This window comes from Osmerus eperlanus, chromosome 16 (assembly GCF_963692335.1).
Source record: "Osmerus eperlanus chromosome 16, fOsmEpe2.1, whole genome shotgun sequence".
NCBI classification, from domain to species: Eukaryota; Metazoa; Chordata; class Actinopteri; order Osmeriformes; family Osmeridae; genus Osmerus; species Osmerus eperlanus.
Genome location: NC_085033.1, coordinates 3,855,152 through 3,882,062, shown reverse-complemented (window position 1 = coordinate 3,882,062; position 26,911 = coordinate 3,855,152). Strand labels below are relative to the sequence as shown.

The 26,911-nt window shown below is 41.1% G+C and overlaps 6 protein-coding genes across 10 annotated transcripts in view; 3 read left to right on the top strand and 3 right to left on the bottom strand.

The window, feature by feature from the left end:
- Positions 1-76: 76 nt before the first annotated feature.
- Positions 77-5,022, bottom strand: gtf2b (general transcription factor IIB). Its single transcript, XM_062480835.1, has 8 exons — positions 5,005-5,022; positions 3,970-4,064; positions 2,805-2,917; positions 1,843-1,976; positions 1,514-1,660; positions 1,240-1,369; positions 838-1,119; positions 77-631 (listed from the first exon to the last, which is right to left on the bottom strand). The coding sequence occupies exons 2-8, from the start codon at positions 3,984-3,986 to the stop codon at positions 498-500; spliced, it is 957 nt and encodes a 318-aa protein (XP_062336819.1). The 5' UTR covers positions 3,987-4,064; positions 5,005-5,022; the 3' UTR covers positions 77-497.
- Positions 5,023-6,124: 1,102 nt separating this feature from the next.
- Positions 6,125-11,591, top strand: lrrc8da (leucine rich repeat containing 8 VRAC subunit Da). The gene is made up of 2 exons (XM_062480822.1): positions 6,125-6,528; positions 8,074-11,591. Coding segments are annotated over exons 1-2 (2,559 nt in total). The 5' UTR covers positions 6,125-6,527; the 3' UTR covers positions 10,632-11,591.
- Positions 11,592-12,184: 593 nt separating this feature from the next.
- On the top strand, positions 12,185-15,108 carry LOC134036082 (uncharacterized). The gene is made up of 5 exons (XM_062480833.1): positions 12,185-12,436; positions 13,196-13,318; positions 13,442-13,510; positions 13,863-13,959; positions 14,147-15,108. The coding sequence occupies exons 2-5, from the start codon at positions 13,310-13,312 to the stop codon at positions 15,097-15,099; spliced, it is 1,128 nt and encodes a 375-aa protein (XP_062336817.1). The 5' UTR covers positions 12,185-12,436; positions 13,196-13,309; the 3' UTR covers positions 15,100-15,108.
- A 66-nt stretch (positions 15,109-15,174) lies between these two features.
- LOC134036085 (uncharacterized) lies at positions 15,175-16,495 on the bottom strand. Of its 2 annotated transcripts, XM_062480837.1 has the most exons (3): positions 16,410-16,495; positions 15,674-16,176; positions 15,175-15,532 (listed from the first exon to the last, which is right to left on the bottom strand). In XM_062480837.1, the coding sequence occupies exons 2-3, from the start codon at positions 16,137-16,139 to the stop codon at positions 15,315-15,317; spliced, it is 684 nt and encodes a 227-aa protein (XP_062336821.1). In that variant the 5' UTR covers positions 16,140-16,176; positions 16,410-16,495; the 3' UTR covers positions 15,175-15,314. The 2 variants fall into 2 exon arrangements, with proteins under 2 accessions (XP_062336821.1, XP_062336820.1); XM_062480836.1 differs by lacking the exon at positions 16,410-16,495 and having other exon boundaries at positions 15,674-16,373.
- A 1,501-nt stretch (positions 16,496-17,996) lies between these two features.
- On the top strand, positions 17,997-22,264 carry znf326 (zinc finger protein 326). Of its 4 annotated transcripts, none has more exons than XR_009932386.1 (11): positions 17,997-18,218; positions 18,588-18,680; positions 18,847-19,168; positions 19,457-19,523; positions 19,709-19,781; positions 19,889-20,036; positions 20,120-20,180; positions 20,343-20,473; positions 20,684-20,773; positions 20,856-21,927; positions 22,172-22,259. XR_009932386.1 is itself a non-coding variant. In XM_062480834.1 (10 exons), exons 1-10 carry the CDS (start codon positions 18,157-18,159, stop codon positions 20,874-20,876), a joined length of 1,083 nt encoding a protein of 360 aa, XP_062336818.1. In that variant the 5' UTR covers positions 17,998-18,156; the 3' UTR covers positions 20,877-22,067. The 4 variants fall into 4 exon arrangements, 1 of the variants encoding a protein (XP_062336818.1); XR_009932385.1 differs by having other exon boundaries at positions 17,998-18,233; positions 19,892-20,036; positions 22,172-22,264; XR_009932384.1 differs by having other exon boundaries at positions 17,998-18,233; positions 22,172-22,264.
- Positions 22,265-22,374: 110 nt separating this feature from the next.
- The window catches only part of znf644a (zinc finger protein 644a), a 5,122-nt gene continuing 585 nt past the window's right edge, over positions 22,375-26,911 (bottom strand). Inside the window, exons 2-6 of the mRNA XM_062481498.1 lie at positions 24,719-26,905; positions 24,031-24,609; positions 23,797-23,922; positions 22,908-23,010; positions 22,375-22,579 (exon numbers count right to left, since the gene is read on the bottom strand). Of these exons, the coding sequence (XP_062337482.1) occupies positions 22,384-22,579; positions 22,908-23,010; positions 23,797-23,922; positions 24,031-24,609; positions 24,719-26,905 (3,191 nt within the window). The 3' untranslated portion in view covers positions 22,375-22,383. The remainder of the gene's footprint in view (positions 22,580-22,907; positions 23,011-23,796; positions 23,923-24,030; positions 24,610-24,718; positions 26,906-26,911) is intronic.

Here is a 26,911-nt window from a genome sequence, read left to right as displayed (position 1 = left end):
TTATTCCAAATTTTACAAAGGAATCTGTTAGGAGTTTCTAAACCAAATAGTGGGCGTAGACAAGAAACATAAAATGTTCAGTAAACAAAGTTTAATATTCAGTTCACATGGTGTTTCATTATGCTTTTCTGAAAAGCACTTCATTCTTAATTTACTTAGTACAATGCAAACAAGCTAACAAAATAGAACCTGCTAATTTACTACAAAAGAAAGTATACAGTATGAAATCAGCCTAAATTGCAAGCACCAATTACATTCTCACTTGGACATATATACAGTATATATACACTCAAATGAAATCCTGTAAGTACAGTCTGCAATCTGTTTAAGCATTGGAATGTGTTTCCTGTACTTGTCTGTATTCTGGCAAAAGTGCCTTGACAAAGGCTTGAAGTCTTAATAAACAAGGTAGAAAGAGAAACCTTCGAAATCCAACGTAAAATAAGAAAGAACCCTAAAAATACAGCAGAAAGTGTTGTGTCATTAGAGTGCGGTCCTTACAGCTGGGGAAGTTTGTCCACAGGGGTGTCGAATTTGAAGTCTGGGGGGAAGAGGTCTGCGGCTCGTGGGTAGATCAGTCGATACGACTGCCTGATCGTGACATCCGCCACACCAGCTATGTCACCAATCTCTGTTCAAATTCCAGAAGCAAGAAATGATTACTGCTGTATTTTTCTCATTAAAAGACCGTACTATTACACTACTATAAAATATCCATATTAACAACCTAAAAAAAAGGATACAAGAGTATTTTCTCATGGTTACTTCTGTAACCACAGTCCCCCCCCCCTCCCAACAGCAACTCTCATCCTACATCTCCCTCCACAGCCTCCTCACCTTTCTGGGTCTTCTTCTCTGCGGAGGCCTGGGAGGCCATGTAGATGGCAGCTGCGGCCACAGAGATGGGGCTGCGCCCGGGCACCAGGTCCAGCTCCACCGCCTTCCTGGCAATGTAGGTGGCCGCCATCTGAACCTGCTTGGGCAGGCCGAGGTTGGAGCAGAAGCGGGACATGAAGTCTCCTGTGGTGATCAGGTCCACGCTGGTCTCCAGGGCCTTCAGGATCAGCTTGAAGCAGCGGCCAATCTCCTTCTTGGAGATGCGAGACACGGCACAGATTTCTGTGTGGAGGAATAGGGTGGGTTTAACAAGGCGAACAGCACTTCAGGACTATACTCTCATTGCACAAGGATTCAATCTATTTTCTCAGAATGTTATAAAAGGGCCAGCTCTGTATCTACCTTTAAATGTTCGAGGCACTCCCTCCTGTCTGCAGGCGATGTAAAGGCAGGCTGAGGCAATGGCATCGTTACTCCGTCCCTTCAGGCTCTTCTGTTCATATACTTGCTTGAATAGGTTATTTGTTCTGTCCTGCGGGTCAGAAATAACTCATGTTATTCTAGGTAGTAGGAAAACATTGGTGTCTACTCATGGCATAATCAACTGCATCGATCCCTGGACATCAGTGAATATTCAGTATATGACATAGCATATTCCGAAACTAATGCCACTCACTATAATGTTTCTTGGCAGGTTGATCCTATCTGCCATGGTGGTAATCTCTTTGAAGGCATTCAGCATGGCCCGGTCTGAACTGCTCATGGTCCGGCGATTCTGATATTTTGAGTTGCCGAACTCGTCAAAGCTAGCTGCTCCTGTTCCCTGTTGAGACAGACATTTTTTGAGGAATTGTCAAGTAATCTGTGAAAACGACATGGATATCTACCGCACTTGTGCAATCACTAACAGGACTTTTCATTGCATTCTACTGAATAGCTTGAGCCAAGCTTGTGTGCATCTTTCTAGGTGTGGAGCTAGGGTCGGAGGCCATCCCACTGAGGTACCTTGCTTATCATGGTGGTCAGGTCTCCTCCGTTGAGCAGTGGGTTCTGAGCATCACCCACTCTTGAGGGATCTTTGGTGGCTTTCTCATTGGTGAAAGTCCTCCACTCTGAACCCACATCAATGACTCTGTCACCTTTAGAGGAACAATTCACAGCTATTAGGTATTGTTATTTTCCTTACGTTTTCTTTTTTATCTGTTGAGTTCTTAACATTCCCATAATACCCTTTATCAGTCTCACTTTCACCCTTGACTAGTATTCTGCTTATCTATTGTCTGTCCTTACAAAAAAAAAAAAAAAACTTTTAAGGACAGGACACGGTTTGGAATGCATGTTCAAATGTGTATAAAAACTACAAACACAGAGTTAAAGACCTAACGTTTTAAAAAGAACGAAACATGCCGGCAGTCAGTAATAAAAATAATTGTTTGCTTTCCACCTTTGTTCTCCTCCATTGCATTACGCCCTGCACTTAACAGGATGACCAGAAGATGGCACCCTTTTCACATTAGAAGCAACTAGATACTTTCCTTTGTCCATCTCTGTATTTCCTCCTCATTTAGATACTTTCCTTTGTCCATCTCTGCATTTCCTCCTCATTTATGATGGTATAAATGAGGAGGAAATACAGAGATGGACAAAGGAAAGTATCTAGTTGCTCAAGTGAGAACACTGCCGAGTCAGGGATTAGATTTCTGGTCTAAATCCTATGAGCCTCCTGTATACATTAATCCTACTAATATAAAACTGATGTGACGTTCATCTGCTCATGGCAAAGGAAAGCTGCATCAGATGACTTTATCCCCAATGATTTTGATTTCCTTCAGGCCTCATTAGTAGTTCTGATGTTCATGTACACCACTCTGTTGCGACCTATTAATCTGTGATGCTGTTGACCTCATGCATGAATCAGCATCCAGCTAGATAGCCTTTTTCAAGAGGCTTTTAAGACATTGACTCACCTACTACAAGGCCACATTCAGGGCAGATCATGTCTCCTGCCCTGTAGTCTTCCACCAGCAGGGCATCTGGATGGTTGGGACATTGCACCTTGGGAAGGGCAAGAGCATCTCCACTACAGAAAGGAAAATATGCCAGAGATCAGCTGCTTGGTCTAACCCTTGACTCGTAATCCTGTTCATAATGAATACAAGGTGCACCAATGCATTTAGTCAAATATCTGGAATCGGCTTATTTTCCCTAGATTTGAATATTCACAATATAAGTGAAATCGACCTTTAAGTTAAAGTTTCAGTGTCTTAGAGCAACTTCATCATTCACGGGCACTCAACACCACACCTGAAGTAAACTTGACAAGGTTTGACACTGGTGTCGTTTTAGGCTTTTGCCTACATTACTGATTTAATTTTGCGCTGAAACATCCGCCCAGCTACACTGAGTTCTGAATAACGTTCATCTGCACTCTAACAGTACGTCTCGAACAAAGTACGTCTGTGTCTGTGTGTTGGCTAGTAGTAGCTGAATGGGTTTCCTTTCCAGGATCAGAATCTTGCCGGTGTTGTGGCCTAACGCATTTGAAGCTTGGATATGTAGCCTACATCCCAGCAAAAGCCCAACATTCAACACCATGTGACACCAAGAAACAGATGTAGCTAGAATGTATTATTTACCCAGCTACATAAGGATTTTAGACTGGGTCAGACTGTAAATTGTCATTACCAATGCCAGTAGCTATGTTGCTAAAGGAGCTGGCTCGATCAGTTTCTGGACAGGTAAACTAGATTTAGTGGCTTGCCCTCAAGCTGATTTTAATATAATTTAGCCACAAACTGTAAATGTTATCTCAGCACATACATACATCATAATAACAATTTCTACTGAGATTTGAACAGAATTATCCAATAATCTTAGCTAACGTTCTCCACAATAGTTAGGGACGGTAGGTAAAAGATATCTGCTGCTAGCTAGCTAGAGCTAACGTTAGCGATTGTAATGATGTTGACAAGAGACCGTCAGCGACATTTTGCTATTGTAATCTGCGCAGTAGCTGTTCATATATTGCCAAAGTCAGAACGACGGCCAGTTTATATATAAACTGTGAGGTAGACATAAAAGTGCCAATCACCAAGTTTTACATTAACGTTAGACAACATGAATTGTACACACCGGCTCGTCGACGCCATGTTACTTCTCTTTATTTCTGCCAGCAAACTGTCCTATAGCTACAATGGCTTCCTCGACCTCTATTTATGGGTTTTCAGCTCACGTGTTTACACGAGGACGGAAAGCAGAAGGTTCAATGTTATTCCAAACGTAAATCTTAAATGTTGTCCAAAACGACTGTCCTTCTAAATCTTGAGCAAAAAAAACTAAACTTAAGCAAAAAGGGATGAACACAACTTTTTTTTATTGAAAAGTAGAATAAAAATATAAACACTATCCTTTATTTCTCCTCAGCTGTTTCACTGTGTGTAAGCTGTGTGTAACAATGTTGGCTTATTGCATGACACCAAACTAGTTATTGTGAAACCATCTGTAACGATATCCTATGAAAAGATATGTGACAAGTAACTCTGTCACTGTGGCCTTCAACAATCAGAATTAAGACAGTCAAATACAGTCTTGCTGTATGACCACCAGCACACTGGCCTGCTTATGAAGTCGGCATTGTTTTTATGTACCAGCCTGTGCTTCTATCCCTGTGCACGTCACACTGTTCCTTAGATGTATATCCACACAGTGAATCTCTTTAGTCCTTTTGGAGACAAGACAAATCACACTTAAAAACGCTTCAATACTTGATTGAATAGCAGTCTTACTTTGGATAAATATTCCTATCCGTATGACAACATGAGGAGGGTCTTATTATGTCATATAACAGCAGAGAACACTACATACATACTACATACAGCAAACAAATACATACATGTGACTACTGAATTATTTAGCTGGTCTTTAGTACTATAGTGGGAAACAATATTAGGGACTGTTATGAATTGCCAAGGGTAGATGTGGAGTATTTATGTGCTTATTATCAACTGTGCCATTTATGCAAATTCATTTAAGAACAGATATGTTTCAGATGTTACATAAAACAATCCAAATGGTAGGTGTGCCTGCAGAGCTTGAAAGTGATTAGTGTGTTTTTGTACAGTCACGTTATTCGTTGAAAGGTGAGAGCCTCTATTTTGAATAATTTACCTTGCATTCAGCCCTTTGTCAACAGTGACCTGGTTGCTAGGACATCTGGGTATGTCTACTGCCGCCCCTGGGAGACAGGCCTAATTACATGTTGGCTACACCCAGTCCCACCACTGTAAGCCATTGAGGTATCATAACGACCACAACTCATCCGCAGCAATATGCCCCTGTGTCAGATTTCTGTGAGTTTGACCCCATCTGCAGATAGAATCAGAGCAGTTACACAACCATAAACTTTGTTCAGTATAATAACAGTAGGAGAGTGCCATGTATTTACCCACCACATGGTTGTGTAATTAATATCAGATTAATGTGTAAGTGGTCAGTGTAGCACGTATTGCAGTAGGACCATTGTATATAGCACACCTTCAAACTTAAAGCTAGTTTACCTCCATACTCCCTTATGGTAAGGTGACCAGATTTGAGTTTGTGAAAAAGAGAGAGGGGGGGGGGGGGGGTCGTGTATTGCATGCCGCACTTTCTGATATGTGACAGTGACAAAATGACAGTTCTCTCTACAGTCAGAGCTTGCGCAAGAAGGTGGAACGTAAGGGAGATACCCTTTCCAAAACTTGTAAGGGCGTAATATTGTGAAACACCCAGAGAAACACAAATATCCGACGAGGCAAAACCCCGGACAATTATGGAATCCCTGCCGGACGCATTCTGGTCACCCCACTTTATGCAAATGTTTTCATTTGCTTTCTCGGAGAACAGACTACAGGTTGAATTGGAAGGAGGGCTGCTTATTCTCATCACATTATCTGGCCAGGACCGGTTAAAACCTGTACTGACCTCAGGAGACACTTCCTCTTTGCCTTGTGTCGGTACAGCAAGCAACCAAATCCAGACACAGCTGGAACTTCAGCATGGCTTCAGTCAGCAGAGTTTCACCCTGGGTCCTAAATTCCTAATCTCAACAATAAGCAAAACATTGACTTAACCTGATATTTCAAACCACAGGTGTACCTGGCTATAGCCTACAGTAGCATCGACACAACAAGTGATAACCAGTGTATTTTTTAACTAATCAATTTGCATGAGTGCCTGATATGTCATGCGACTGTACGTCTCAGACGCATAGCTGGACTGCAGGAGAAAGTAGACGTCAGGGCACGACCTTAACCGTAGCCTAATCTAAAAATGACCTGCATCCGAGCCTGAGACATTGATAGAGACTGTTGCCGTGTGAGATAAGCAAATTGTCACTTTCGGACGTTGAACTAGTCCATGCCCACCAATGAGAAACGGAGCTAATAACGCTCTCAACTGGGTTTTTTTACGGACCACCCTTTTCTTGGAGTTACATGCGCACGGTGGCTGACCTGGCTGTTCACCACGCCGCAGCTAGTGTGTCTCAGGTAGCTTATGTAGCTCAGTGGGGAATGTTTCGGACAATCGCATGGTTACGTGGAAATGTTTCGACTCCTTGATACGTAGGCTACAAGATCGAAAGCATGAAGAAAACTGCAATTTAAAATACAAATATAAAATAAGTTAACGTAGGCTAGCTAACCACGGGAAGTAAGTATGGTAGATCTTTATTTCCTCATAGACTTTCTGGAACAAAGTGATAGTCACGCCTTGAGTATTTTTTTATTAGATTACAAAATAACCAGTGTGGTTGTCCAGAGGCAGATTGCCTTGCTCGCGGCTAAGCAAATTGGTAAAATAAGTAAAGGCGCACTGTCAATGTTTAACGTTAAGCATGCTTATTTTTTAGTCACCTATGTACAGTGAGTCACTTGACCTCAGACAAGAATGTTAAAGTTCCTGAGCAAGACTTCTCGATATTTTCTCGGTATAATTGTAGGCCTATTTCATTTTCTTTTTACTTTTTCCTCCCAATTGTAGTTGACGATTCCCAATAATGTAGTGCTCTTTGTTTAACCGGTGTTGTCCAACCATTTCCTCCCTGTCAAAACATCATCTTGTGTTTTTAGGCCTTTATGTTCAATAATAGTGACGTATATATTTTGGCATGGCGCTACACTGACCAAATATGTTATGCATGTTAAGTCTTATTCATAAACTATTAAATGAAAAAGCTTTATACATTGGATCAATCCACCTGACAATTATCATAATATTTTATAAGAAGGCTAACACAAGGAGGAAACGTATCAGTTAATCTCTCATAACAAAAACATCGAGCCTAGTTATGTGGTTGAAAGTAACTATTGAACAAACGGATGCTACACCCCTAAGAAACAAAACCAAGAAATGCATAAAAAAGAGAAATAGGGCCACTAGCACCCCTCCTCCAAATGAAACATGTGCATGCCAAACTTCTCAATTGCTCACAAGAGTTAGTAGACCTGCACCAAATCGTCCAGTAGATAAACCAGAATATAAAATTTGAGGTTGCCTAGAGACATCAAATATTCATAGCTATAGGTACTTTTAGGATGTTTCAAACTAAATATGTCTGCATTGTACTGACCAAACCATAATGCTAAAATAGCTCACAATACAAAACTTTTCCCGTCAGCTGGCATCTATTAGAACGTTCAAATCTTCTCCAGTGAAACACTATAGTTTAGCCAACAAAACAACGGTACTGCAGGCACCCAACAGCAAATACTTCCAGACATTTCAGTATCTACATGTTGTAACTAGTCTAGGTAGATTTTGTAAGATGCTTTCACGTCTTGAATAGAAGCAAGCTACACATACTGTAACAGTCAGGTGGCTGAGCGGTTAGGGAATCGGGCTAGTAATCAGAAGGTTGCCGGTTCGAGTCCTGGCCGTGCAAATGATGTTGTGTCCTTGGGCAAGGCACTTCACCCTACTTGCCTCGGGGGAATGTCCCTGTACTTACTGTAAGTCGCTCTGGATAAGAGCGTCTGCTAAATGACTACATGTAAATGTAACACTGGTGGAATAGCTGAAGATTTATAACCCATTAGCAACTATGGTTAATTACAATTTTTCTAATGAAGCTAATATATTTGTACATAAAAAAGTCTAGTCTCCAAAGTGGTTTTCTGTTCTTATTTAAGTATGCCTTCTTTTTTTGTTGAAAGTGCTCAAATCTTTTACTAAATACTCTGTATTCTTCAATTTCAGTGATGTTTACACTGACAGAGGTAGCCTCGTTAAATGACATCCAGCCAACCTACCGCATACTGAAGCCATGGTGGGATGTGTTCATGGACTACCTGGGGGTGGTCATGCTCATGTTGGCTATCTTCGCCATGACGATGCAGATCACGAAGGACCAGGTGGCTTGCCTGCCTTGCCTGGAGCGGGCGGAGCAGACGGCATGTTCAAATTCCTTCACCACACAAAGTCCACTGGAAAGTGCACCATCGGCTGCCAGCAGGACCACAATGGTTTCTGCCCCACTGCCCACAAAAGATCTACCAGACAGTGCTGTCCATGAGATTCACGTCACTCACACGCAAACTGCCATGAAAGCTGAGAGAATAATTGGACAACCCGAGCCAACGGGGGTCAGAACTAATTTAGATTATCAACAGTACATTTTTGTCAACCAAATGTGTTACCATGTTGCCTTGCCCTGGTACTCCAAGTACTTCCCTTACCTCACTCTTATCCATACCATTGTGCTTATGGTCAGCAGCAACTTCTGGTTTAAGTACCCAAAGACAAGTTCAAAGATAGAGCACTTTGTGTCCATTTTGGGCCGGTGCTTTGAATCTCCTTGGACTACAAAGGCTCTGTCTGAAACAGCTTGTGAGGACTCTGAGGAGAATAAACAGAGACTGACAGGCACTTCTTCAGCACCAAAACAGATGTCATCAGAAGGTAAAGAAGGGAGTAATGACAGCCCATCTACTCCTATGCTTGCTGGAGTGAAATTTTCGGCAGATAAGCCCCTCACTGAAATCCCAAGCATGACCATCCTGGACAAAAAAGATGGAGAGCAGGCTAAAGCTCTTTTTGAAAAAGTGAGGAAATTTCGTGCTCATGTGGAGGACAGCGATTTTATCTACAAGCTTTATGTAGCCCAGACAGTTGTCAAAACGTTCAAGTTCATTTTGATCTTGTCCTACACATCAACCTTCATGGCATCTATTGATTTTCAGCATGTATGTACACCTGAAAAAGAATTTAAGAATTTAACCGGATACTCTCAGTTTATTTGCACACACAACATGGCTTTTATGCTAAAAAAGCTTCTTATTAGCTACATGGCTCTCATAATGATCTATGGGATGGTATGTTTGTATACTCTTTTTTGGTTGTTCAGGCGACCCCTTAAAGAGTACTCATTTGAGAAGGTCAGAGAGGAGAGCAGCTTTAGTGACATTCCTGATGTCAAGAATGACTTTGCCTTCCTCTTACACATGGTTGATCAGTATGACCAGCTGTATTCCAAACGGTTTGGCGTATTCCTCTCTGAGGTCAGTGAAAATAAACTGAGAGAAATCAGTTTGAATCATGAATGGACTTTTGAGAAACTGAGACAACTTGTAAGCCGAAATGCCCAAGACCAGCAGGAGCTTCATCTTTTCATGCTCTCTGGTCTCCCCAATGCAGTGTTTGACCTCACCGATCTGGAAGTGCTTAAACTGGAACTGATTCCAGAGGTCAGGTTCTCAGCAAAGCTCTCACAAATGACTAGTTTGCAGGAGCTACATCTCTGCCACTGCCCTGCCAAAGTGGAGCAGACAGCATTCGGCTTTCTTCGTGACCATCTCCGCTGCCTTTATGTGAAGTTCACAGATGTTGCTGAGATTCCTGCATGGGTTTATCTATTGAGAAGCTTAAGGGAGCTTAACTTAGTTGGGAATTTAAGCTCTGAAAATAACAAAATGATTGGACTTGAGTCCCTTAGAGATTTAAGACATCTCAAGACATTGTACCTGAAGAGCAACCTCACCAAAATGCCCTCAAACCTCACTGAGCTGTCTCCTCACCTGATTAAACTTGTGGTGCACAACGATGGTACAAAACTTTTGGTTCTAAACAGCCTTAAGAAGATGACAAACCTAGCTGAGCTGGAGCTGCACAACTGTGAATTGGAGAGGATCCCCCATGCTATTTTTAGCTTGACAAACCTTCAAGAGCTGGACCTCAAATCCAACAGTATTCGCACCATCGAGGAAGTCATCAGCTTTCAGCACCTCAAAAGATTGACTTGCCTGAAACTGTGGCATAACAAAATCATAACCATTCCAGCATCCATAGGCCAGGTCAAATGTTTGGAGTCATTGCACCTCTCCCATAACAAACTGGAGACCCTCCCCACAGCCCTTTTCCATCTCCCCAAGCTCCGGCACCTGGACATCAGTCATAACTCCATCACAGTGATCCCTCCAGATGTAGGTCTGCTGCAGAATCTCCAGCACCTCGCCATCAACTCAAACAAGATAGAGATCCTTCCCAAACAGCTGTTCCGGTGTACGAAGCTGAAGGTCTTGTGTCTGGCAAACAATGGCCTTTCCACAATGCCTGAGACTGTAGGCCAGCTGGTGCAGCTCACCCAGCTGGAGCTGAGAGGGAATTGTCTAGACCGCCTGCCCACACAACTGGGGAATTGTCGCCTTCTTCGTAAAAACGGCCTCATTGTTGAGGACCACCTTTTTGACGCTTTGCCTGTGGAGGTAAAAGAGAGTATGAGTCGGGAAACCAATGTGTCCTTTGCTAGTGGCTTATAGCACAGTATCACAATGTTAGCACCCCAAAGGTTTAAGCCTTCAAGCACTTATTGTGGAGGGATTTACTTAATTTGTATTAATAATATTATTAACTGTAGCAACTTTTATTGATTATTCAAATGTATAGTTTTAGTTGTACTATATTGTCGTAATTAAGTTCAGTTATTGACATTCAAGTTTCTGTCATGTTAAAGATATAGCTGATAGCTATGTAGTGTTTTGTTTGGTTTTCTAATATTGTTTGCTGTAATTATTTTAGATTTATAATAGCATTTCTTCTATATAATACTCAGGTATAACCATGGAAACAATATTTTGCCTTAACTGCTGCTATTTCTCAAAGAGCTTTCATACTTTAGGCCAAATTATGTCGGTCTTATCCACAGTACAATTTTTACCTTTTAGAAAGTGAACAAAAAAAGGGTCTCTTTTGAGAAGTAATTCATTTGTGTTACAAACACCACATTTATTTGATCCCTCAGTGATGTCTAGTAGTCATGGCATCTTGACAGTGTGACAGTTGGTGTGTGATGATAAGACGTCGGAAGCTCCTAAGGATAGTATTTTCAGTTTAGGTGTTTTGAGCAAGGAGATAGAGCTGAACGTTTGGGCTCTCATGGTGGGAATGGTGTGCTTTATATTGGAATGCAACCCAAAAAACAATGTTTGTTTAGAGATTGAATGTTTAAGGATAACACTCCTGTTGGAAATATGATCGGTCAAAGAGGGAGACAGATTTGATCTGACTTGGTTATCATGTTTTCCAAAGAGTTTAAATGAGGCTAAACATTGATCCAGTTACTATACATTATACAATGGAGTCACATTTATGCTGTTGATTGTATTTCTGTATGTAAGTGTTCACAGGTACACAAGCTATACCATTGCTCATTACTGATCATAATACTCTTAAGTCCATTCATTTATGGATCAATAAAGATAGATTTTAGATGCACTTTCTGTAATGTTATTTGTCATTTATTTAAGGTATTTATTTGAATCCATCACTATAAAGATCTTTTGTGTATCTTACTGACAGTATACAAATCTGTACCAATAATTGATTACTTAATTACAGTAAGTAATTACAGCAGAAATAAGGATTAGGCAATGTTGAAGTGCAATTACATTTGCAATTTCAGCCCCCACTCCTTATTATCTGCAAAAAGTGCTTTTCAGTGAAAAGTTATGAGTAGGAGATTTTACTATTTTTGGGGCTTCCTCAAATGCTAGAAGTGTTTTATTAACATGGCTAATTATGAAACACAGTGTCAGAGTTACTCGAATAGGCCCTCATGCATCACAAAATTAAACAAAAACGCTTTTAACCACTAGTAGCAAAATAACCTGTATATACTTATAATTATTCAACATTTACCACTTTTCCAAAGATTTTTAGCCGTGCGTGAGTATTAACAACAAGGATTTAACTAAAACAAAAAATGATTTGGAGTCCAGTTACACTTACCAACACTGCCTGCGGTTCAAAGGTTTTTTTTCCTTTGAAAGCATGTCTAAAGTGAGTATTGGAACAATATGGAAGAATAGGCCATTATCACGCTGATACGTAGTACTTCCGCATTCAGTGATCTTTGTGCACTGCCACTTCCGGTGGATCACTCATCACTCTGGCGAACCTATGATGGACGATTATAAGTTAACTTATACTGCATCCCTGGTAAATTTACCCAAAATAACTTTTTCTGACGTACATCGACTAACTGAACAACACTCCATCACAGCCCGCTCCAAAGTGGACAAGGGATACAGTTTCTTTTTCGAGAACTTCATCTACGACTACGAAGGTGAGTGGCTACTAGCTAGCTAGCTAACATAACATTAGCTAGGTAGGTTAGCTTATGCTAACGTCAGTTTGGCGTCAGCTCAGATGTTCGTATGGTTATAATGTGTTTAACCTACGTTAAATCCAAGTAAAGTAAGATTATTCACCTTTAAATGAGGCTGAGTCAATTCACCCTTTTAATTTGTATTCTGATAGGAAGAACGTTAGCCTCTGTCAGTGTCAGCTAGCTAACGTCAGCATAGGAGTGTCCCTTTTGCTAGAATGAAAAATCCACAGTATATGCATTAATTATTTTGTCCACCAGTGTCCAACATCATTGACAGGGCGGTGGCTGTCAGGTCTAGGTGTTACAGGTCGATGAAGAAGCGAGAACAGCCCCATTATTTGAAGGTTATTTTAAGAAGCTAAGGCATAATGGCAAGAAATGTAACCCCTTCCACTGTTGCCTGTTTACATCAAGTCAGTCAACAGCCATGTGATTTGTGACATACGTACGGTATGCAAATATCAATATATATCATGATAATGTAACTTTGCATTTAAATTCTTTAATATCCTTTTTGTTGAATCCAGCAAGTTAATGGTGTAAGGGGTTAACTACTCTACTGCGGTTGCAGATTTCCTAGACTGCGGTTGCAGATTTCCTAGGATTTTTGGTTAATTGTAATGCTCTTTCTTACATTTCTGTATCATTTGCAACAAGATTTTCATTTTAGTTTAACTTTAGCAACTAACATTATTAGTGTTGTCTTTAATGTAGATTGTTTTCCAAGCTGATGCAGCCGAACTTCAAGAAACCTCATGCAGCTGTACAGCAGGCAAGGTTCTGTGCAACCATCTAGTGGCCTTGTTGTTCCAGAGTGCCCATTACAGCATGTTGCAGGTGAGGGCTGTGGTCTGGGATGTTAACATGGGCAGGTTGATTGGAGTGACACTGGTTCTAGAGGTCTACCTTTGATTGTTAACAAGCACATCCCGGTTTGCTTTTCTATCTCTTGTTCTGCAGGTGAGAGCTGTACCACCACCTGTGGCCTGCACAAGCTCTCTGCAAACATGGCATCGACCAAGGACAAAGGTAACATTGTAGCCGCGCGGAGCTGCACCGCATTGAATAGAATTCCAGTCTATTTTTCAGCCGTGGCGTGAGCTGCCCCAAGTGCCACCCTTAACTCCACGAGCAGTGTATCCCAAACGTTACGCCTGGGACACACTGTTCGCGGAGCGAAGCGTGGCACACGGGGCAGCTGAAAAATAGACTGGAAGTCTATTCAAAGCGGTGCAGCGCAGCTGTACGTCTGGCTACATTGGTTAACATGGGAGTGAATTGGAAGCGGTGCCACTCTGTGTGGCTACCGCGAGCATAGTGTTTACACCATTACAAGCAAGATACTATTACAATCATGGCTACTTGTTAATATCATTCCCAGGGGATCCATGCAGAGCCGGTTCAGGACTTGGTTGTTAGGAGACCAAAGCCATCTGCCAGGAGTGTATGCAAATCAACACTCTATCAAGCATACACAGGTAATGTTACTGTAACTAATATCATACTGTTGGCTGCCGTATAATACATAATTGTATCTTGCCACTTTTATACACATAATTATGTAGCAAATATAACACACAGTAGTGTAACAGCAGTGAGCAATTCTCCAGAAAGACGAGATGTGTGGATAATTTAACACTTACTGTTTTTAATTTTACATTTCAGGATCCCTCCCAGACCCGCAAGTCTTGTCTCTTGGGGAAGGACTGAAAAACCTCAGGCCGCAACCACTAATATCCTCAGTGCTGCATGGCTTGTCTCAACTCTCCATGGTCGACTCCAGGTTCGGACCTGTGCCGCGAGGTTCACCCCTGTCCTACCAGTGTCCTCCTGTGGTCAAACGCGGAAATTATGTCCAACACCCAGGTGCACCAACATTCCCTAAACTGCCTTTAGAGGGGTCAACATTTCCCACTACTTTTCCAAACGTTGACCCAAACTCCCAACAGTTTCTCCATTTGGACAGCTTAACTGTGACACACGAGATGGCAGCTGAGAGAGAGGAGCAGACACGTGAGCAGTCTGAGTGCCCATTATGGCAAGCTTTACGCAAGCCTAGAGTGACAGCTAGTAGGTTCTATGAGGTTAGCCATGTGAAAGGGCCGTCTTCTGGTCAGACCCTGGCAGGGCGGATACTTAAGGGAGTACACCAGACTCCCGCCATGAAAAGGGGCCTTGAACGCGAGCCACAGGTGCTGGAACAATATTCAAAACATTTCAATGTAAATGTCTCACGCTGTGGATTTGTTATCCATCCCGATGCTCCTCACATCGGGGCTAGCCCCGATGCGAGGGTATATGACCCTAGTGCCATTCCGTGTTTTGGGCTTGCTGAAGTTAAGTGCCCAGACATCTCCAGCATTTCTGAGGCAGGACATGTAAAAATTGTGAATGGTCAGGCAAAACTGAAGCAGAATCATAAATACCACTGGCAGGTTCAAGGCCAACTGGCAGTAACTGGATTGAGTTGGTGCGATTTTATAACAGATACTGAGGGAGACTTAACAGTCGAAAGGGTCTGGAGGGATGATGAAATGATAAAAGAGATGAAAAAGAAGGTGGACCTGTACTTCTTTGGTACATATATGAATGTGTATCTTCAGCAGAAAGTGAAATGAACTGAATGAATAAAGGAAATGAATGAATAAAAGATTTTATTAATTCCCTTTTTCTGAGTACATTATTTACATATTTACATTATTTGAATACTTTCAGGATGGACTGACCTTTACAATTGATTATAGATGAATGACTTCTCATTCATTATATACATCTCATTCAATATATACAATGTATTCAGTATACAGTTGAATGCATGTGATCGGGGGAAACACTATTCAACAGGGATGTAGCCTTTTAAATCAAGTGGTCCCTGGAAGTTGGTCATCACACAGCAGACGGTCCACAGCTGGTTGACTGTCCCAGACAAGGTTAGAGGGAGAGTGTGTTCCCAGATGCGATATTCCTTGACTCTGCGTATTGCTCTTTCCACGAGGATTCGAAGTCGGGCGATTGCTTGTGTTTTTAGAGCATCCTCTTTGGTGAACTGCGCTGTGGTTAGAGATGAAATAAGTTCATTTCTATTATTTCAGTGAGTGCCTCAGTACTTTTTTAAACATTTGTCTGCACACCTTAATGATTATCATTTTGGTCACAGTTTTAATTTGAAATGTTCATTCCTTTCATGCCTACCTGTCATCTTGAAGGGTGGTATAATCAGCATTGCCCCACGGTCAGCTAGCAGCTTCTCGATGGTGAAACCCTTGTCTGCCATGCAGCCATCTCCTGGCTCCAGTAAGTCCAGCAGTCCACTTTGTTCAGTCAGCTCTCGGTCAGAGATGGAGCCGGTGAAGAGACTTGACACAAAAGTCACAGCACTACATGGGGCAATCCCAATTAATCCCTTCAAGGTTGTCGTGTTTTTGTACGATGAGAAAACCTCAGACTGGAGAGTGAGGGATGATGGATTCTGGCATCGCACCTCGGTGCAGTCGATGATTACCCGAACATCTGGACTGTACTGCACAAATTTGCTTGGCATGGTGTTCTTGACTTGCTGTTTACTCATCCAGATGGGAAGGGAGCCAAGGAGCAGGTAAAGGTAGTTGGCCCACGTTATAACAACACGGGAGACAGTGGACACACTGACCTGAAACATGTCAGCCAGCACCTTCTCTTGCAGGCCTGCAGCAACTCTGCAGCAGAAAAGAAAAAACTCATCAACCAGTTGCAGCCTACGCGTTGGACTGGGAGAAATGGGTTCAAATGTTTGTCCCTTTTTCTGAGCTTTCGACCAATAAACCACCATGGAGGCAGATGGTTGAATTGCCTCCCAGAAGTGACAAAAAACATATCTTGACGTGAATCTTGTGTAAAAAAGGATGTCCTTGTCTGAGACACAAAATCGGTGAAAATGCACTTCACCCACTTTCAGCTGTGACAGCTCTGTTGTCAGCTCCTTGATTTTGTCTTCCAGTTGCTGTATGTGTGCAGCAGCAGCATCCAGTGCACCTGTATGAGAGGAGAGAAAAAATTAAAACATCTGACCCAGATTTTGTCTGTGACTTGCATATTGGAAGTTTTTTGGACCTCTAAAGCTACATGAAATAGCTTTTTATAGCTCAATATTCACCTTTACGTTTAATCAAGTAAGATATAAAATGCAATGTTTGTACTTGTGATGAAGCTGGTAGGTCATCATGAGGAGGTAGTCCAACATTTCAGAACACCGGCAAACACTGACATACCTGGTTTAAGAGCAGAACCGTAATCATGTTCTGTCATCAACACCGAAGCTGCGACCTCCTCCATCGCCTCTTCCTCACATGGTAGGGGCTGCTCCAGAGGAAGGGCTGGACAAACGTCATGGCCTAAGCGAGTTGATGCTCTTTTATAAGCAGACTCCCTTCTTGGCAGTCCCCAGTTGTTCCACTGGAAACGGGAGGGCACAGAACCGATTTGCAGACGCTTGATGCGACCTCGGTTGGTAAAGTTAGCCACGTCAGGTAACGCTAGCCTGCTAGCACTACCTGTAGCGTTAGTGTAGTCTGATTCACTAAAGTGCCGGCTACAAACAAACGTGCTACCTTGTTTTATTTTAAAGTTTGGCCCCTCATCCCGGCGAACCGCTTTAATCCACTTCTTCCTTAGACTCAATTCAGTCGGGAATCCATGGAAATTTAAGTAGGGTTGGCGTTGTTTGTTCGATTTACAAAGTGGAACAGAGCAGTGACATCTAGCCTTCGTTTCAGCCATTGTTGAACTGCGCCGGAAGTGGACATGCACAAAGTTGACAAATCCCGCCCATGAAACCCGGAAGCGTGATAATCCCCTATACTGCAGGTCTTTGTAATGTAACTTGACATCGGGTCCATTTGAGAAAGTACACTCCTAAACAATAGGTGGCAGTAGTCGTACTATCCAGAATAGGAGACCGCTTCAAAGTTCCTTTTAGCTTTGTTGTTTGTTCCAAGAAAAGCCTCGATAGCATTTCCGGTTTGGGGAATTCGACTTCAGAATTAGAGCATATCCAAAGAAACGATCTGAAATAATAGAAATAATTAGAAAGAATAAACTCAAATACACAATACGATATACAGTAGGGTCTAAAAGTCTAAGATCATAAGTCTAAATTGTTCTATTTTGCATTTGTTTCGAATGTAGGCCTAATACACACATTTCCTTTTAATTACAAATGATAATATCAGTTTAACAATTTGAGTGAAAAGTTGAATCTTTGAAAATATGAATTTCAGAACATTTTTGTATTTGGAATCCCCCTTTTTATGCATCAATGACAGCGTGCTTTCAGACTTTTGAACCCCACTGGCACTGTATATTTGTAAGATCATTTACACCACATTTAGGGTACACAAAAGCGAGTTTTTCAACGTTTTTCAACACCAGTCAATATCAATTGAGGCTGTAGTAAATATAACCATGCATGCATCGATTTAGTCTCGTGACATTTATTTTGAAATGTTTTAAACCCCCAAAATACCGGAAATTAGATCCTTATTAAGGCTGCCTTGACAGTGCACTGGAGCTCAAGCTTGATAATGTACTGTTGTCATTTGATCTAGTAGTTCCTAAGCAGGGTTGGAAGCTTACTTCACTTAAGTAGGCCTAACTTCAGAATGTACATTTAGTCTATTCAACTCTAACTGTGAATTACAATGATTCGCCGAAATCACGACTCCTTTTATGGGCCACCGAAGGGGGTCGATTCATCCGATCGGTATGCCCCTGAAAGGTACTAAAGAAAGCTAGCTGTATGTGTGTACAGTGTACAAAAGCGTATCTTCTTATACAGTGGTTCGCTAGTGCTACACGTATGAATAATGTTATAGCTTGCTAGAGTACTTTTATTTGGGTCTGTTGTTGACAATCAGTCTTGTGCTAACGAGCTAGATCATTTGAGACCATTAAACAACAACAAATAATTGTAGGACTAGCAAGCTTTGTATACCGCGGAGGAACAGTAGGCATGTCCCTCAAACACACTATCCAGTTGGCTACGCTAGAAACATAATTGTCCAGTTATTTATATAATTAACAATTGTCAAAGAACACGGATATGCTTCTCTTCCTTTTCTTGATTCAATAGAACAGCTACAAGCTCTGCTTATATTCATTCCACAAGACACCCAACCTTTAACCCATCGTCCTTTAACTCCCAGAACAATAACAGCCCTGAAAGGTATGGAACTTACCTGTATGTTGTGTACTTATCTAGTTCTACACAACATTTGGTAACATAGTCTTTGTTTTTATTCGTTTTAAAGGAGCACATTGTCTATAAAGTGATAAGAGTACACTAGAGAGTGGGTTGAATACACGCTTTGATGCCCTTATCATTTCCCCAGGGGTGAGCTTTACGACCCATATGAACCTGGCTCTTCAGAATCTGAATCGGAGGGTAATGAGGAACATCGAAATATCAGTAAGCGAGGTCATTACAGACATGGCTATGAAGGCACTCCGTTAAGCAGAGGACGTCATGAAAACTTTCTTTGGGACTCCACATACTCGAGGACTGGCTCCAGACCAGACCAGTCAAGCCATGGCCATGGCCCCTCAACCCAGCCAAGGGCCACGCCAGGGGCCCCACTTTTCCCCCAGAATGTTTATGGGGGACGAGGAGTGAACGGGGTAGAAACCTCCTCTGCCGTCATCCCTGACATCGAGGTGAGAGGAAGGTACTAGTTGATGCCTCCCCTGCAGATACTATTCTGTTTCGGAGCAATACTTACGAATATTCTGCTTGAGTAATATGATCGTTTCAGTACAGTAAAGTTGTACTTAATTAAGATTGCCAAAGGGACTTTAGACATAGCTATGATGATAGCAATCCTGTTGTCTATAAAGCGTTCAACCTGAAACCTCAGTTACTGCTTGAATTATAAACCCCTATGACCAGGTTGGTAAAGCAATTAGCTATGTGCCCTATTTAACCTGTGATGGTTTTACCCACAGAGAGCCACTGATCCTCCACCCAGATTAGAGGTTGACTATCAGCATCAATCAGGATTTGGTGCTACAGGTAAAATGTCAACCATATCCACGATCAAACATATTTGGACAGATAAACAAGATGTACCTTCAAAGTCCTCTCAGGTCCTGGTGCTTTGTTTATAAGTAATACTTGGGTAAATACATTTGAACATTCTGCACAGAAAAGGGAGTTGGTATGTAACATTTCTAAATGTATGCCTGTTTCATTTTTAGGTGGGGACCAGAGCAACACTCCTTTAAAAGTCTCAAGAAAGAGGAGTAGAGGCCCCTCTGAAGTGATTGAGAGGTCACAACACTTATCTCAAATCCAAATCTGTCATCATTTACTATAGACAACTGGTTATAGGCAATTGCACCGACTGAACAGGTCTCTTCTTCTTGTTTCTGTTTCAGCAGTCCCTTTTCCTGTGATCTGTGTGAGGTTGAGCTGTCTGAAGCTAAATCCCTTGAGGAGCATTTAGAGTGCAGGAGTCACTGGGAGACCCTTGAGCATATCCAGTTGCAGAACAAGTATGATGACATGGCCATTGCGTTTTTACAGGTACGGAAAACAAGTCAGCTAGTTCTCTCCACTATAAGGTATTGAAAGTACCAGTTTTGATGTTGCCTATCTTCCCAATATAGGAGTCCATGCTGCACAAAGTCCGGAAAGGTGATCAAGTGATGGATGCTGGCACTTTGGATTGTACTGTAGTTCTTTTCTTTTTTGTGAATAAATATTTCCTTTAAAACATGTTTGAGAGATGCCTGTATGCCCCTATTTATTCATTTTGTGTCCATGTAATCAACTGGGTCATTATCTGAGAATGGAGTTGGTTTCTTACATATTACATTCTTGTGTCCTCAGCATTATTTAAGAAAGACCACATAAGAAAAGTGGAGATGCTCCACTGTGGACCATGTAAAGTTTACATATCCATGTCTGTGTCCTCCTTACAAAATCACATCAACTCTCAGGAACATTTGAGGAACAAAACGGTAGGAGAGACATTTTGGATGCTCCCACCGTAGTAGCGTACCACATAATCGTAATATTGGTCAAGAATTAATTCAGTCTTTGCTGAAATGGATTACAACATGTATTTATGGTCTTGGATTGTGTTTTGGTTTGAATTCTGATCTTGTGAAGACATGTAGTTATTAAGTATACATCATGATACTATCTGCAAACTTTGTTTTCCACTTAAGGTGTTTAAAGTGAAGCAGAAAGATGATTGCCTCACTAAGGCTAAAACCATGATGAAACAACTGACACATCAGTATGCTAAATTCCTTGAGGTAGGTGAATGAATTCCTTCTACATATTACACACACTCTGATGTAACAAGTTTTGTTGACTAAATGTAAATGTTTGAAACAGGGTCAAGATCCGTTTGAATAGTGGGAGTGAACAAGATCCATATGAGGAAACAAACATGAACCCTCTTACAGCTGATTATCAAAAAGATTCTGGAAACGGACAAAATGGACAACATTTCAGATGTCAATGTGATGTGCAGTTTTCTGTGCTTTGTGAGAGTTAAATTTGAAATTGTTATCTCAAGTACCTTGTCATATTGACTATTGTCTTGAATAACAAATGTTATTACTTTTATGCATTTATAATATAGCTCCGGTTTAAGGGTTAACAGATGAAACAGTAAATCAATGAGCCATAAGCTTTGTTTTATCATTCAGAACGTCACAAAAAGTTTTTCAGCATCATATTTGTATGATATACATTTAAACATAAATTATTTAACACAACATAATTTTTTGAACAGTCAAAAACATTAAATATAGATGACAGTTCTTGATGAAGGGCCACAGTCATCAATGTTATGACTGCATAGTGAGCAAAAGTTGACTGAACACAAACTGTATAGTTGAAATAATGCAGATAACGGTTATTGCAACAAACTATTTCCATCGTAACCTGGCATATATCTGTTGCTCTTTTTGTTCTCGTCATAACCTTCCAGCTTGGCTGTATACAGTATTGTCAACTTTCAGGTAGATTAGTCTTTTTTTTTTGTAGGGATCCCCTATCCAAGAAACCACAAATGGTCATAGTTCGAACACATTTCAAAATACAAACAAGATTGTATTAGTCACATTTAGTTTCTATGTATAGTAAAAATGTGAATATTTAAACAAGGAAATGAATTCTCCCAGGCTAGACCAAATGAACAAAGACTCATGAGAAATTTGAGGTAAAAGTTGTCTTTGTCAAAAATGGGTTTTACACTACGTTACTGCATTAACATGTTATAATAGTCTGCCCACTTCAAATCATATTCAAAAGATGCAAGTGTGTAACAATGTCCCAACATTAAAATGCATTTGTAAAAGGATTGGTATATCACATTTTACCGACCCAATGTTGAATCCTTACTATGTGTGCTTTTTTGAAACACATTTGGTGGAAAGACAATTCTTTATTTAAAGTCAATGTAAATTATACTTAACCCTCGTGCTGCCTTCGGGTCACATGACCCAAAGGTTCATAACGAACCATCGTTGTGTTTACCCAATACAAAAACAAATTAAAATAATTTTCTTTTAACCATCGCAATGTGGGGGGTCTGAGACAGCCTAGCTGTTAAAAGAAAATGCTTCACTTTGTCTTTGAATGCGGTAAATTTGTCGCAATACGACGGTGGGTCACAATGACTGATGGGTCAGAATGACCCGAAGATAACACAAGGGTTAACATTGTTGACAATGTACTGTACATTTCATGTCTGATTTGACCTCGAGTGTTATAGCTAATAAAGAGAATGAAAGTGCGCATGTAGGGTTCCTTGTCTGTAGGGCTCAATTATAAAATGTAAAAACTGATGAAATAACATCCAAGGTACATACACGCACATACAATTTAGTGAGTAAGTTTAAAAGGTCCCAATGGCTTAGGAGGCAGTGTGGGTGGTCAGTGGGAGGTTCTGTTGGTCAGTGGTAGGAGAGGGGGGGTCCTTGGGCAAGGAGGTGACCTCCACCATGCTAGCACCAGTGTGTGGAACACTAGTGTTCATGATGTGCCTCTGGAGATGCTTTATCCAGTCCTCCTGGACCGACAAGGGACCCTGGAAGACTAGGTCACAGAACCTGTATGACAACAGAAATTTGAGCAGTAAGTCTACAATGTATTATGTTCAAAAAAATAAATAATGGATGTCATAATTTGCCCACAAAATAATCATAAGTTACAATAGGTTGAGACATGGTAATGTACACTAAATGGACATCGCAACATTTGGCTTCTTCTTTAATATATATTTTTATATGTAAAAATATATTTTTCACACCGATCAGTACGATGCTTATTAAACAGTGTAATCTTTATCACAAGCACTTCCCAACACTCATATAACAGTTTGCAGAAACATTCAATGCCAAGAGTATATCCAGCTTATATAAAAAGAGACCGCAATACCTGCATGTGAGTCTATACATCTCCTCAGGTGTGTGTGGCACAGGAGATATCTTCTTCTTGGAACCTGGCCTAGACCTTTGCCTCCTTTGTTTACAGTCAAATGCTGAAATCACAGAGATCAATAATTAAGAGAGTTATAATTGGGTGTGCTCTGCCTTCGGCAAGGGCACAACCTTTGTTCTCTCACATATATATTATTATTTTTATTCTTTTCCCACCCATAAGGATCCCTCAATATTTGCGCTACATAGACAAGGCCAGTGTCAAAAGGTTTGTCTTGTTTGCGATTGCGTTGCTTGTGTTTGTATTTAAGTTCCGTTGCACAGTTTAAGTTTAAATTAACTTTTTTCGCCAAAGGGAATCAGTGCAAGCGCAATGTCACAACGTCAGCAACGACGCATAACTACGACAACGTTGTTACTTAGAATAGCTTGTTTCAAAGGTTGTTCTTAATGAATTAATATCACTACTGTACAAGGGAAAAACTTAAGGTGACGTTTAAGTCATATAGTTAGGTTAATTCTACATTTACATTTAGTCATTTAGCAGACGCCCGTATCCAGAGCGACATACAGTAAGTACAGGGACATGCTACACTTCACTTTTTGTATTTTGAATTGTACATGAGCAGCAACAAATGTAGGCTATGGTTTTAAATCTATGCAATCTTCATAAATAATAAGTAGGCATTTTTATATAAAATATACAGAAATATCAGTTGTAAAAATTACAGTTAATAAACGGACCCACCTGCAACCGATGCAAGCAAGCACACCCTACAATTTCCCCAGAAATTGTACCCTCTGTAGTTTTATATTGCAGCTCCATGGCATTGCAGAGAAATCCATTAACTAGGATTTCCTTCCAATACTGATGAAAAGACACTTACTTGTTCCTTCAAGTAATGCAGTCCTTTTCCTTTTTGCATATGCCCGCAAGTGATTGGACAAGCTAACTCCACTGTGAAAGGTTGCATTGCAATGGACACACACCTTTCTGTTAAATTCCCCTTTCTCTGTCAATTAAAAGACCAAATCTCATCAGTGGTTAATCATGTAGACATACAGATGTACACATTTAGCAGAAGCCAGTCATGGTTGCACTGTCCAATAATATGTCTTACCAGATGTTGAGTTTGGCAGTGTTGTGGTAGCTCTTGATCCTGTACTGTGTGCGCTTGTGGAAGGACCTGCAAAAGCATTTCTTGATGTTTGAGAAGTCCTCAACTTGTCGTCTTGACACTTCCTCTTCTTCAAAATTCCTATCAAGGCACTCGAGAGAGAACCTTTAACTTCCAACTTATTCTCTACCTGCTTCTTTGAAGATGCCTCTGGCAATAATGAAAAAGTGGGCAGCACCGATTTGGCATCATTGTAGAGGTTCTGAATGGGATTACGTTTTGAAATTCCAACAGATGGAGATGACAGACAGTCCACACCAGCCTGCTTTGCAATGGCCTTGAGGCCTTGTGAGGGCTTACGCTTCCTGCCTACAATCTGGAGTGCCCTCTGGAACTCCTTCTTGTCGCGCATCAGTTCCCGAAGCAAACATAGGGGGGACTTGTTCTTGGTTGAGATGGATTTACCAAGGCGTTTCAGATGGCCTCGTATGTGGTTAGACTGTCCAGTCTTGTTATCAAAAGAGTCTCCACATAATGGACAGGAATGAGAGCTTACAGACCCAGAAGATTCCAACCTAAATGCTAAAACAAAGAATGACAGAATATTATTTTAACTTTACAAAGCATTCCAGCAAAGCATTGACAAATGTGAGTTTAACCTAAAGAAAGACAGATGGTAAAATTGCTGTACCCTTTTTTAATCGCCTGATTGCTGCCATCCTGCGCCGAATTCGAGGCCTCTTGTCTTGAGAAGCCACTTGTTCTGGTGGTACCACATGACGTGCATTGTAACTCAGTCCAACCCTGTGCAGATGTCCTCTTACATGATTGGATAATCCCACACCTGACTCAAAAACTGCAGGACAGTAAGGGCAGGTCTTTCGCTCCATGTCTAAGGTAGACAAATCAGCATCAGTGAAGTTATTATATTGCACTGAGCTGGACTCAAAGGTCTGTTCGAACACCTGTGTTTCTATGCGTTCTTCTTTGACAACGGGCTTTTGTTGACAATTGCTCCCAGTTTTCAAGATCAAAACTTTGTCCAATGAGCCCTCAGATGTCCCCCTTACTGACATTCTTCTGCTGAAAGTACTACCAATGTCTGAGGTCTCTTGCTTAATTTCAGTTTTGTCAAGAAGTTGGGAACTGGTATATAATTTGGAGTCACTTAACGGCAAAGCTTCCTTTTCATCGCTGTCCTCCATGTCTTCCACCATGTTTTGCCTCTTTGGACTTGGCATATATCTGGATATGATAAAGCAGGACTCTTGGTCAACAGCATTGCGATAAGGGGTGGACATTTTTCTTTTGGAAGGGTACTTCTTTCCAACCTTCTGTTCAAAGACCTGTCTAGCAACATCCTTACTGTTGTGTTTATTGGCATCATAGCCAGAATTTGATACCCTTTTGTCCAGCTTGGAAAATGAAAAACGTTTGTGTCCATTTGAAGAACAATTGGAATTTTCAGAAGGTACTGCCAATAGCCCTTTGAAATCACCATCATTAATGTCACCATTAACATCTTGGAAAACAGAAAGTTCGGTGGTGACATCAGGTTTTTCCTCTTGCAGAGTTTCATCGCGTCTTTTTTGACGAGACAAGAGAATATTTATTGATTTGTCAAGTTTTGACTCGGTTATCTGAGATTTGACGTCTTTTCGTACTCTATTTACAATTTTGTCCTTTTTGAATAAATCTGAAATATCATTAGGTTCACAAGGTGAATTTTCTCTACAGAATTTAGATGTTAATGCCGAAGAGCATGAATCTACTAACGGGGCTTTACAACTTAGTGAATGTTGCTTAGAAGTTGATTCTGCAATTGTTTCGGTATTCTGCAAAGCTTCATATTCTGCATATGACTGATGATGACGAAGCCCTATGTGATTTTTGAAGATGTTCTTACTTGTGGTGCTGTAGGAACAAATGGTACAGGAGAAAGAAATAGGTGTTTCGTCATTGCATGGCATAAATATACTGTGCTTCTCTGTCTCCTCCTGATCTTTGCAAACGCTATGCTCTTTGCTCATATGTCTCTCAAGTTCAAACATAGATGCAGCCAAGAAGTTACACTTCTCACAGTCATAGTACCACTTGTCTTTCTCATGAGTCTTTGCGTGCTGTACAAAAGTATTTGCACAATTGGTCCCAAAGTTGCACTGAGGGCACTGTAACCTAGCGTTTTTACCTTCATCCTTCAAGTCATTCATCCCCTTAATCTCCTCTATTAGCCTCTCTCTTCTCTCCTCATGTATGGTCATATGCCGCAAAAGTGTGTTGCTATTGCGAAAAGACTGTCCACACTCTTTGCAAATAAAAGGCTTTGGCATGCTGATCTGACTGGGTGGATCTGGGTGACATCTCATATGCCGCTGTAAGTGACTTTTCTCTTTGAAATGAATGGTGCATTTTGTACATGGGAAAAACAGTGGCTCCTCCTCTGAACATGAGTCTGTTGATGGATTCCTCTTCGGTGAGACAAGCCTGCTTTTTTCATGGAGATTTCTGACTGGGACACTGTACTTAAGTTGGACAGACTCAGCAGTTCCATTGGGATGCTGTGCTTTCTTCCCTGTGGGTGATTGTGGTTTTGAACGTTTCCTTAATTTTCGTAATTTGTTGATGGGTACTGGGTCTGCTTGACTATCTTCATCTGATATGACCTCTGTTGACTTCAGGCTCAAATTAGGGTAAAGATCCTCTGAAGGATCTACCATCACCACCATGTCCATTTTGCGTTTCCTCCTTCTTTGGCTGGCAGGGGGAGTGACTAGTTCTGGCTCATCCTCCGCAGGGGAATCATCATGGTTTTCCCACAGGAACTGCATGAATTCTCGCTGAGGGTCCCAGCTAAGGTCATTGGCACTATCATAATTGTCTAATG

Coding starts and splice junctions, on each gene's coding strand:
- gtf2b (XM_062480835.1), bottom strand. Junction 1,661..1,842: donor TGACCACCATGATAAGCAAG/GTACCTCAGTGG, acceptor CTGTCTCAACAG/GGAACAGGAGCAGCTAGCTT. Junction 1,370..1,513: donor ACCTGCCAAGAAACATTATA/GTGAGTGGCATT, acceptor TCTGACCCGCAG/GACAGAACAAATAACCTATT.
- LOC134036082 (XM_062480833.1), top strand. Junction 13,511..13,862: donor GGCATCGACCAAGGACAAAG/GTAACATTGTAG, acceptor TATCATTCCCAG/GGGATCCATGCAGAGCCGGT. Junction 13,960..14,146: donor ACTCTATCAAGCATACACAG/GTAATGTTACTG, acceptor TTTACATTTCAG/GATCCCTCCCAGACCCGCAA.
- LOC134036085 (XM_062480836.1), bottom strand. CDS start 16,289: ATGGTGGTTTATTGGTCGAAAGCTCAGAAAAAGGGACAAACATTTGAA. Junction 15,533..15,673: donor ACCACCCTTCAAGATGACAG/GTAGGCATGAAA, acceptor CTCTAACCACAG/CGCAGTTCACCAAAGAGGAT.
- znf326 (XM_062480834.1), top strand. CDS start 18,157: ATGATTCGCCGAAATCACGACTCCTTTTATGGGCCACCGAAGGGGGTC. Junction 19,169..19,456: donor CCGTCATCCCTGACATCGAG/GTGAGAGGAAGG, acceptor TTTTACCCACAG/AGAGCCACTGATCCTCCACC. Junction 19,524..19,708: donor ATCAGGATTTGGTGCTACAG/GTAAAATGTCAA, acceptor TTTCATTTTTAG/GTGGGGACCAGAGCAACACT.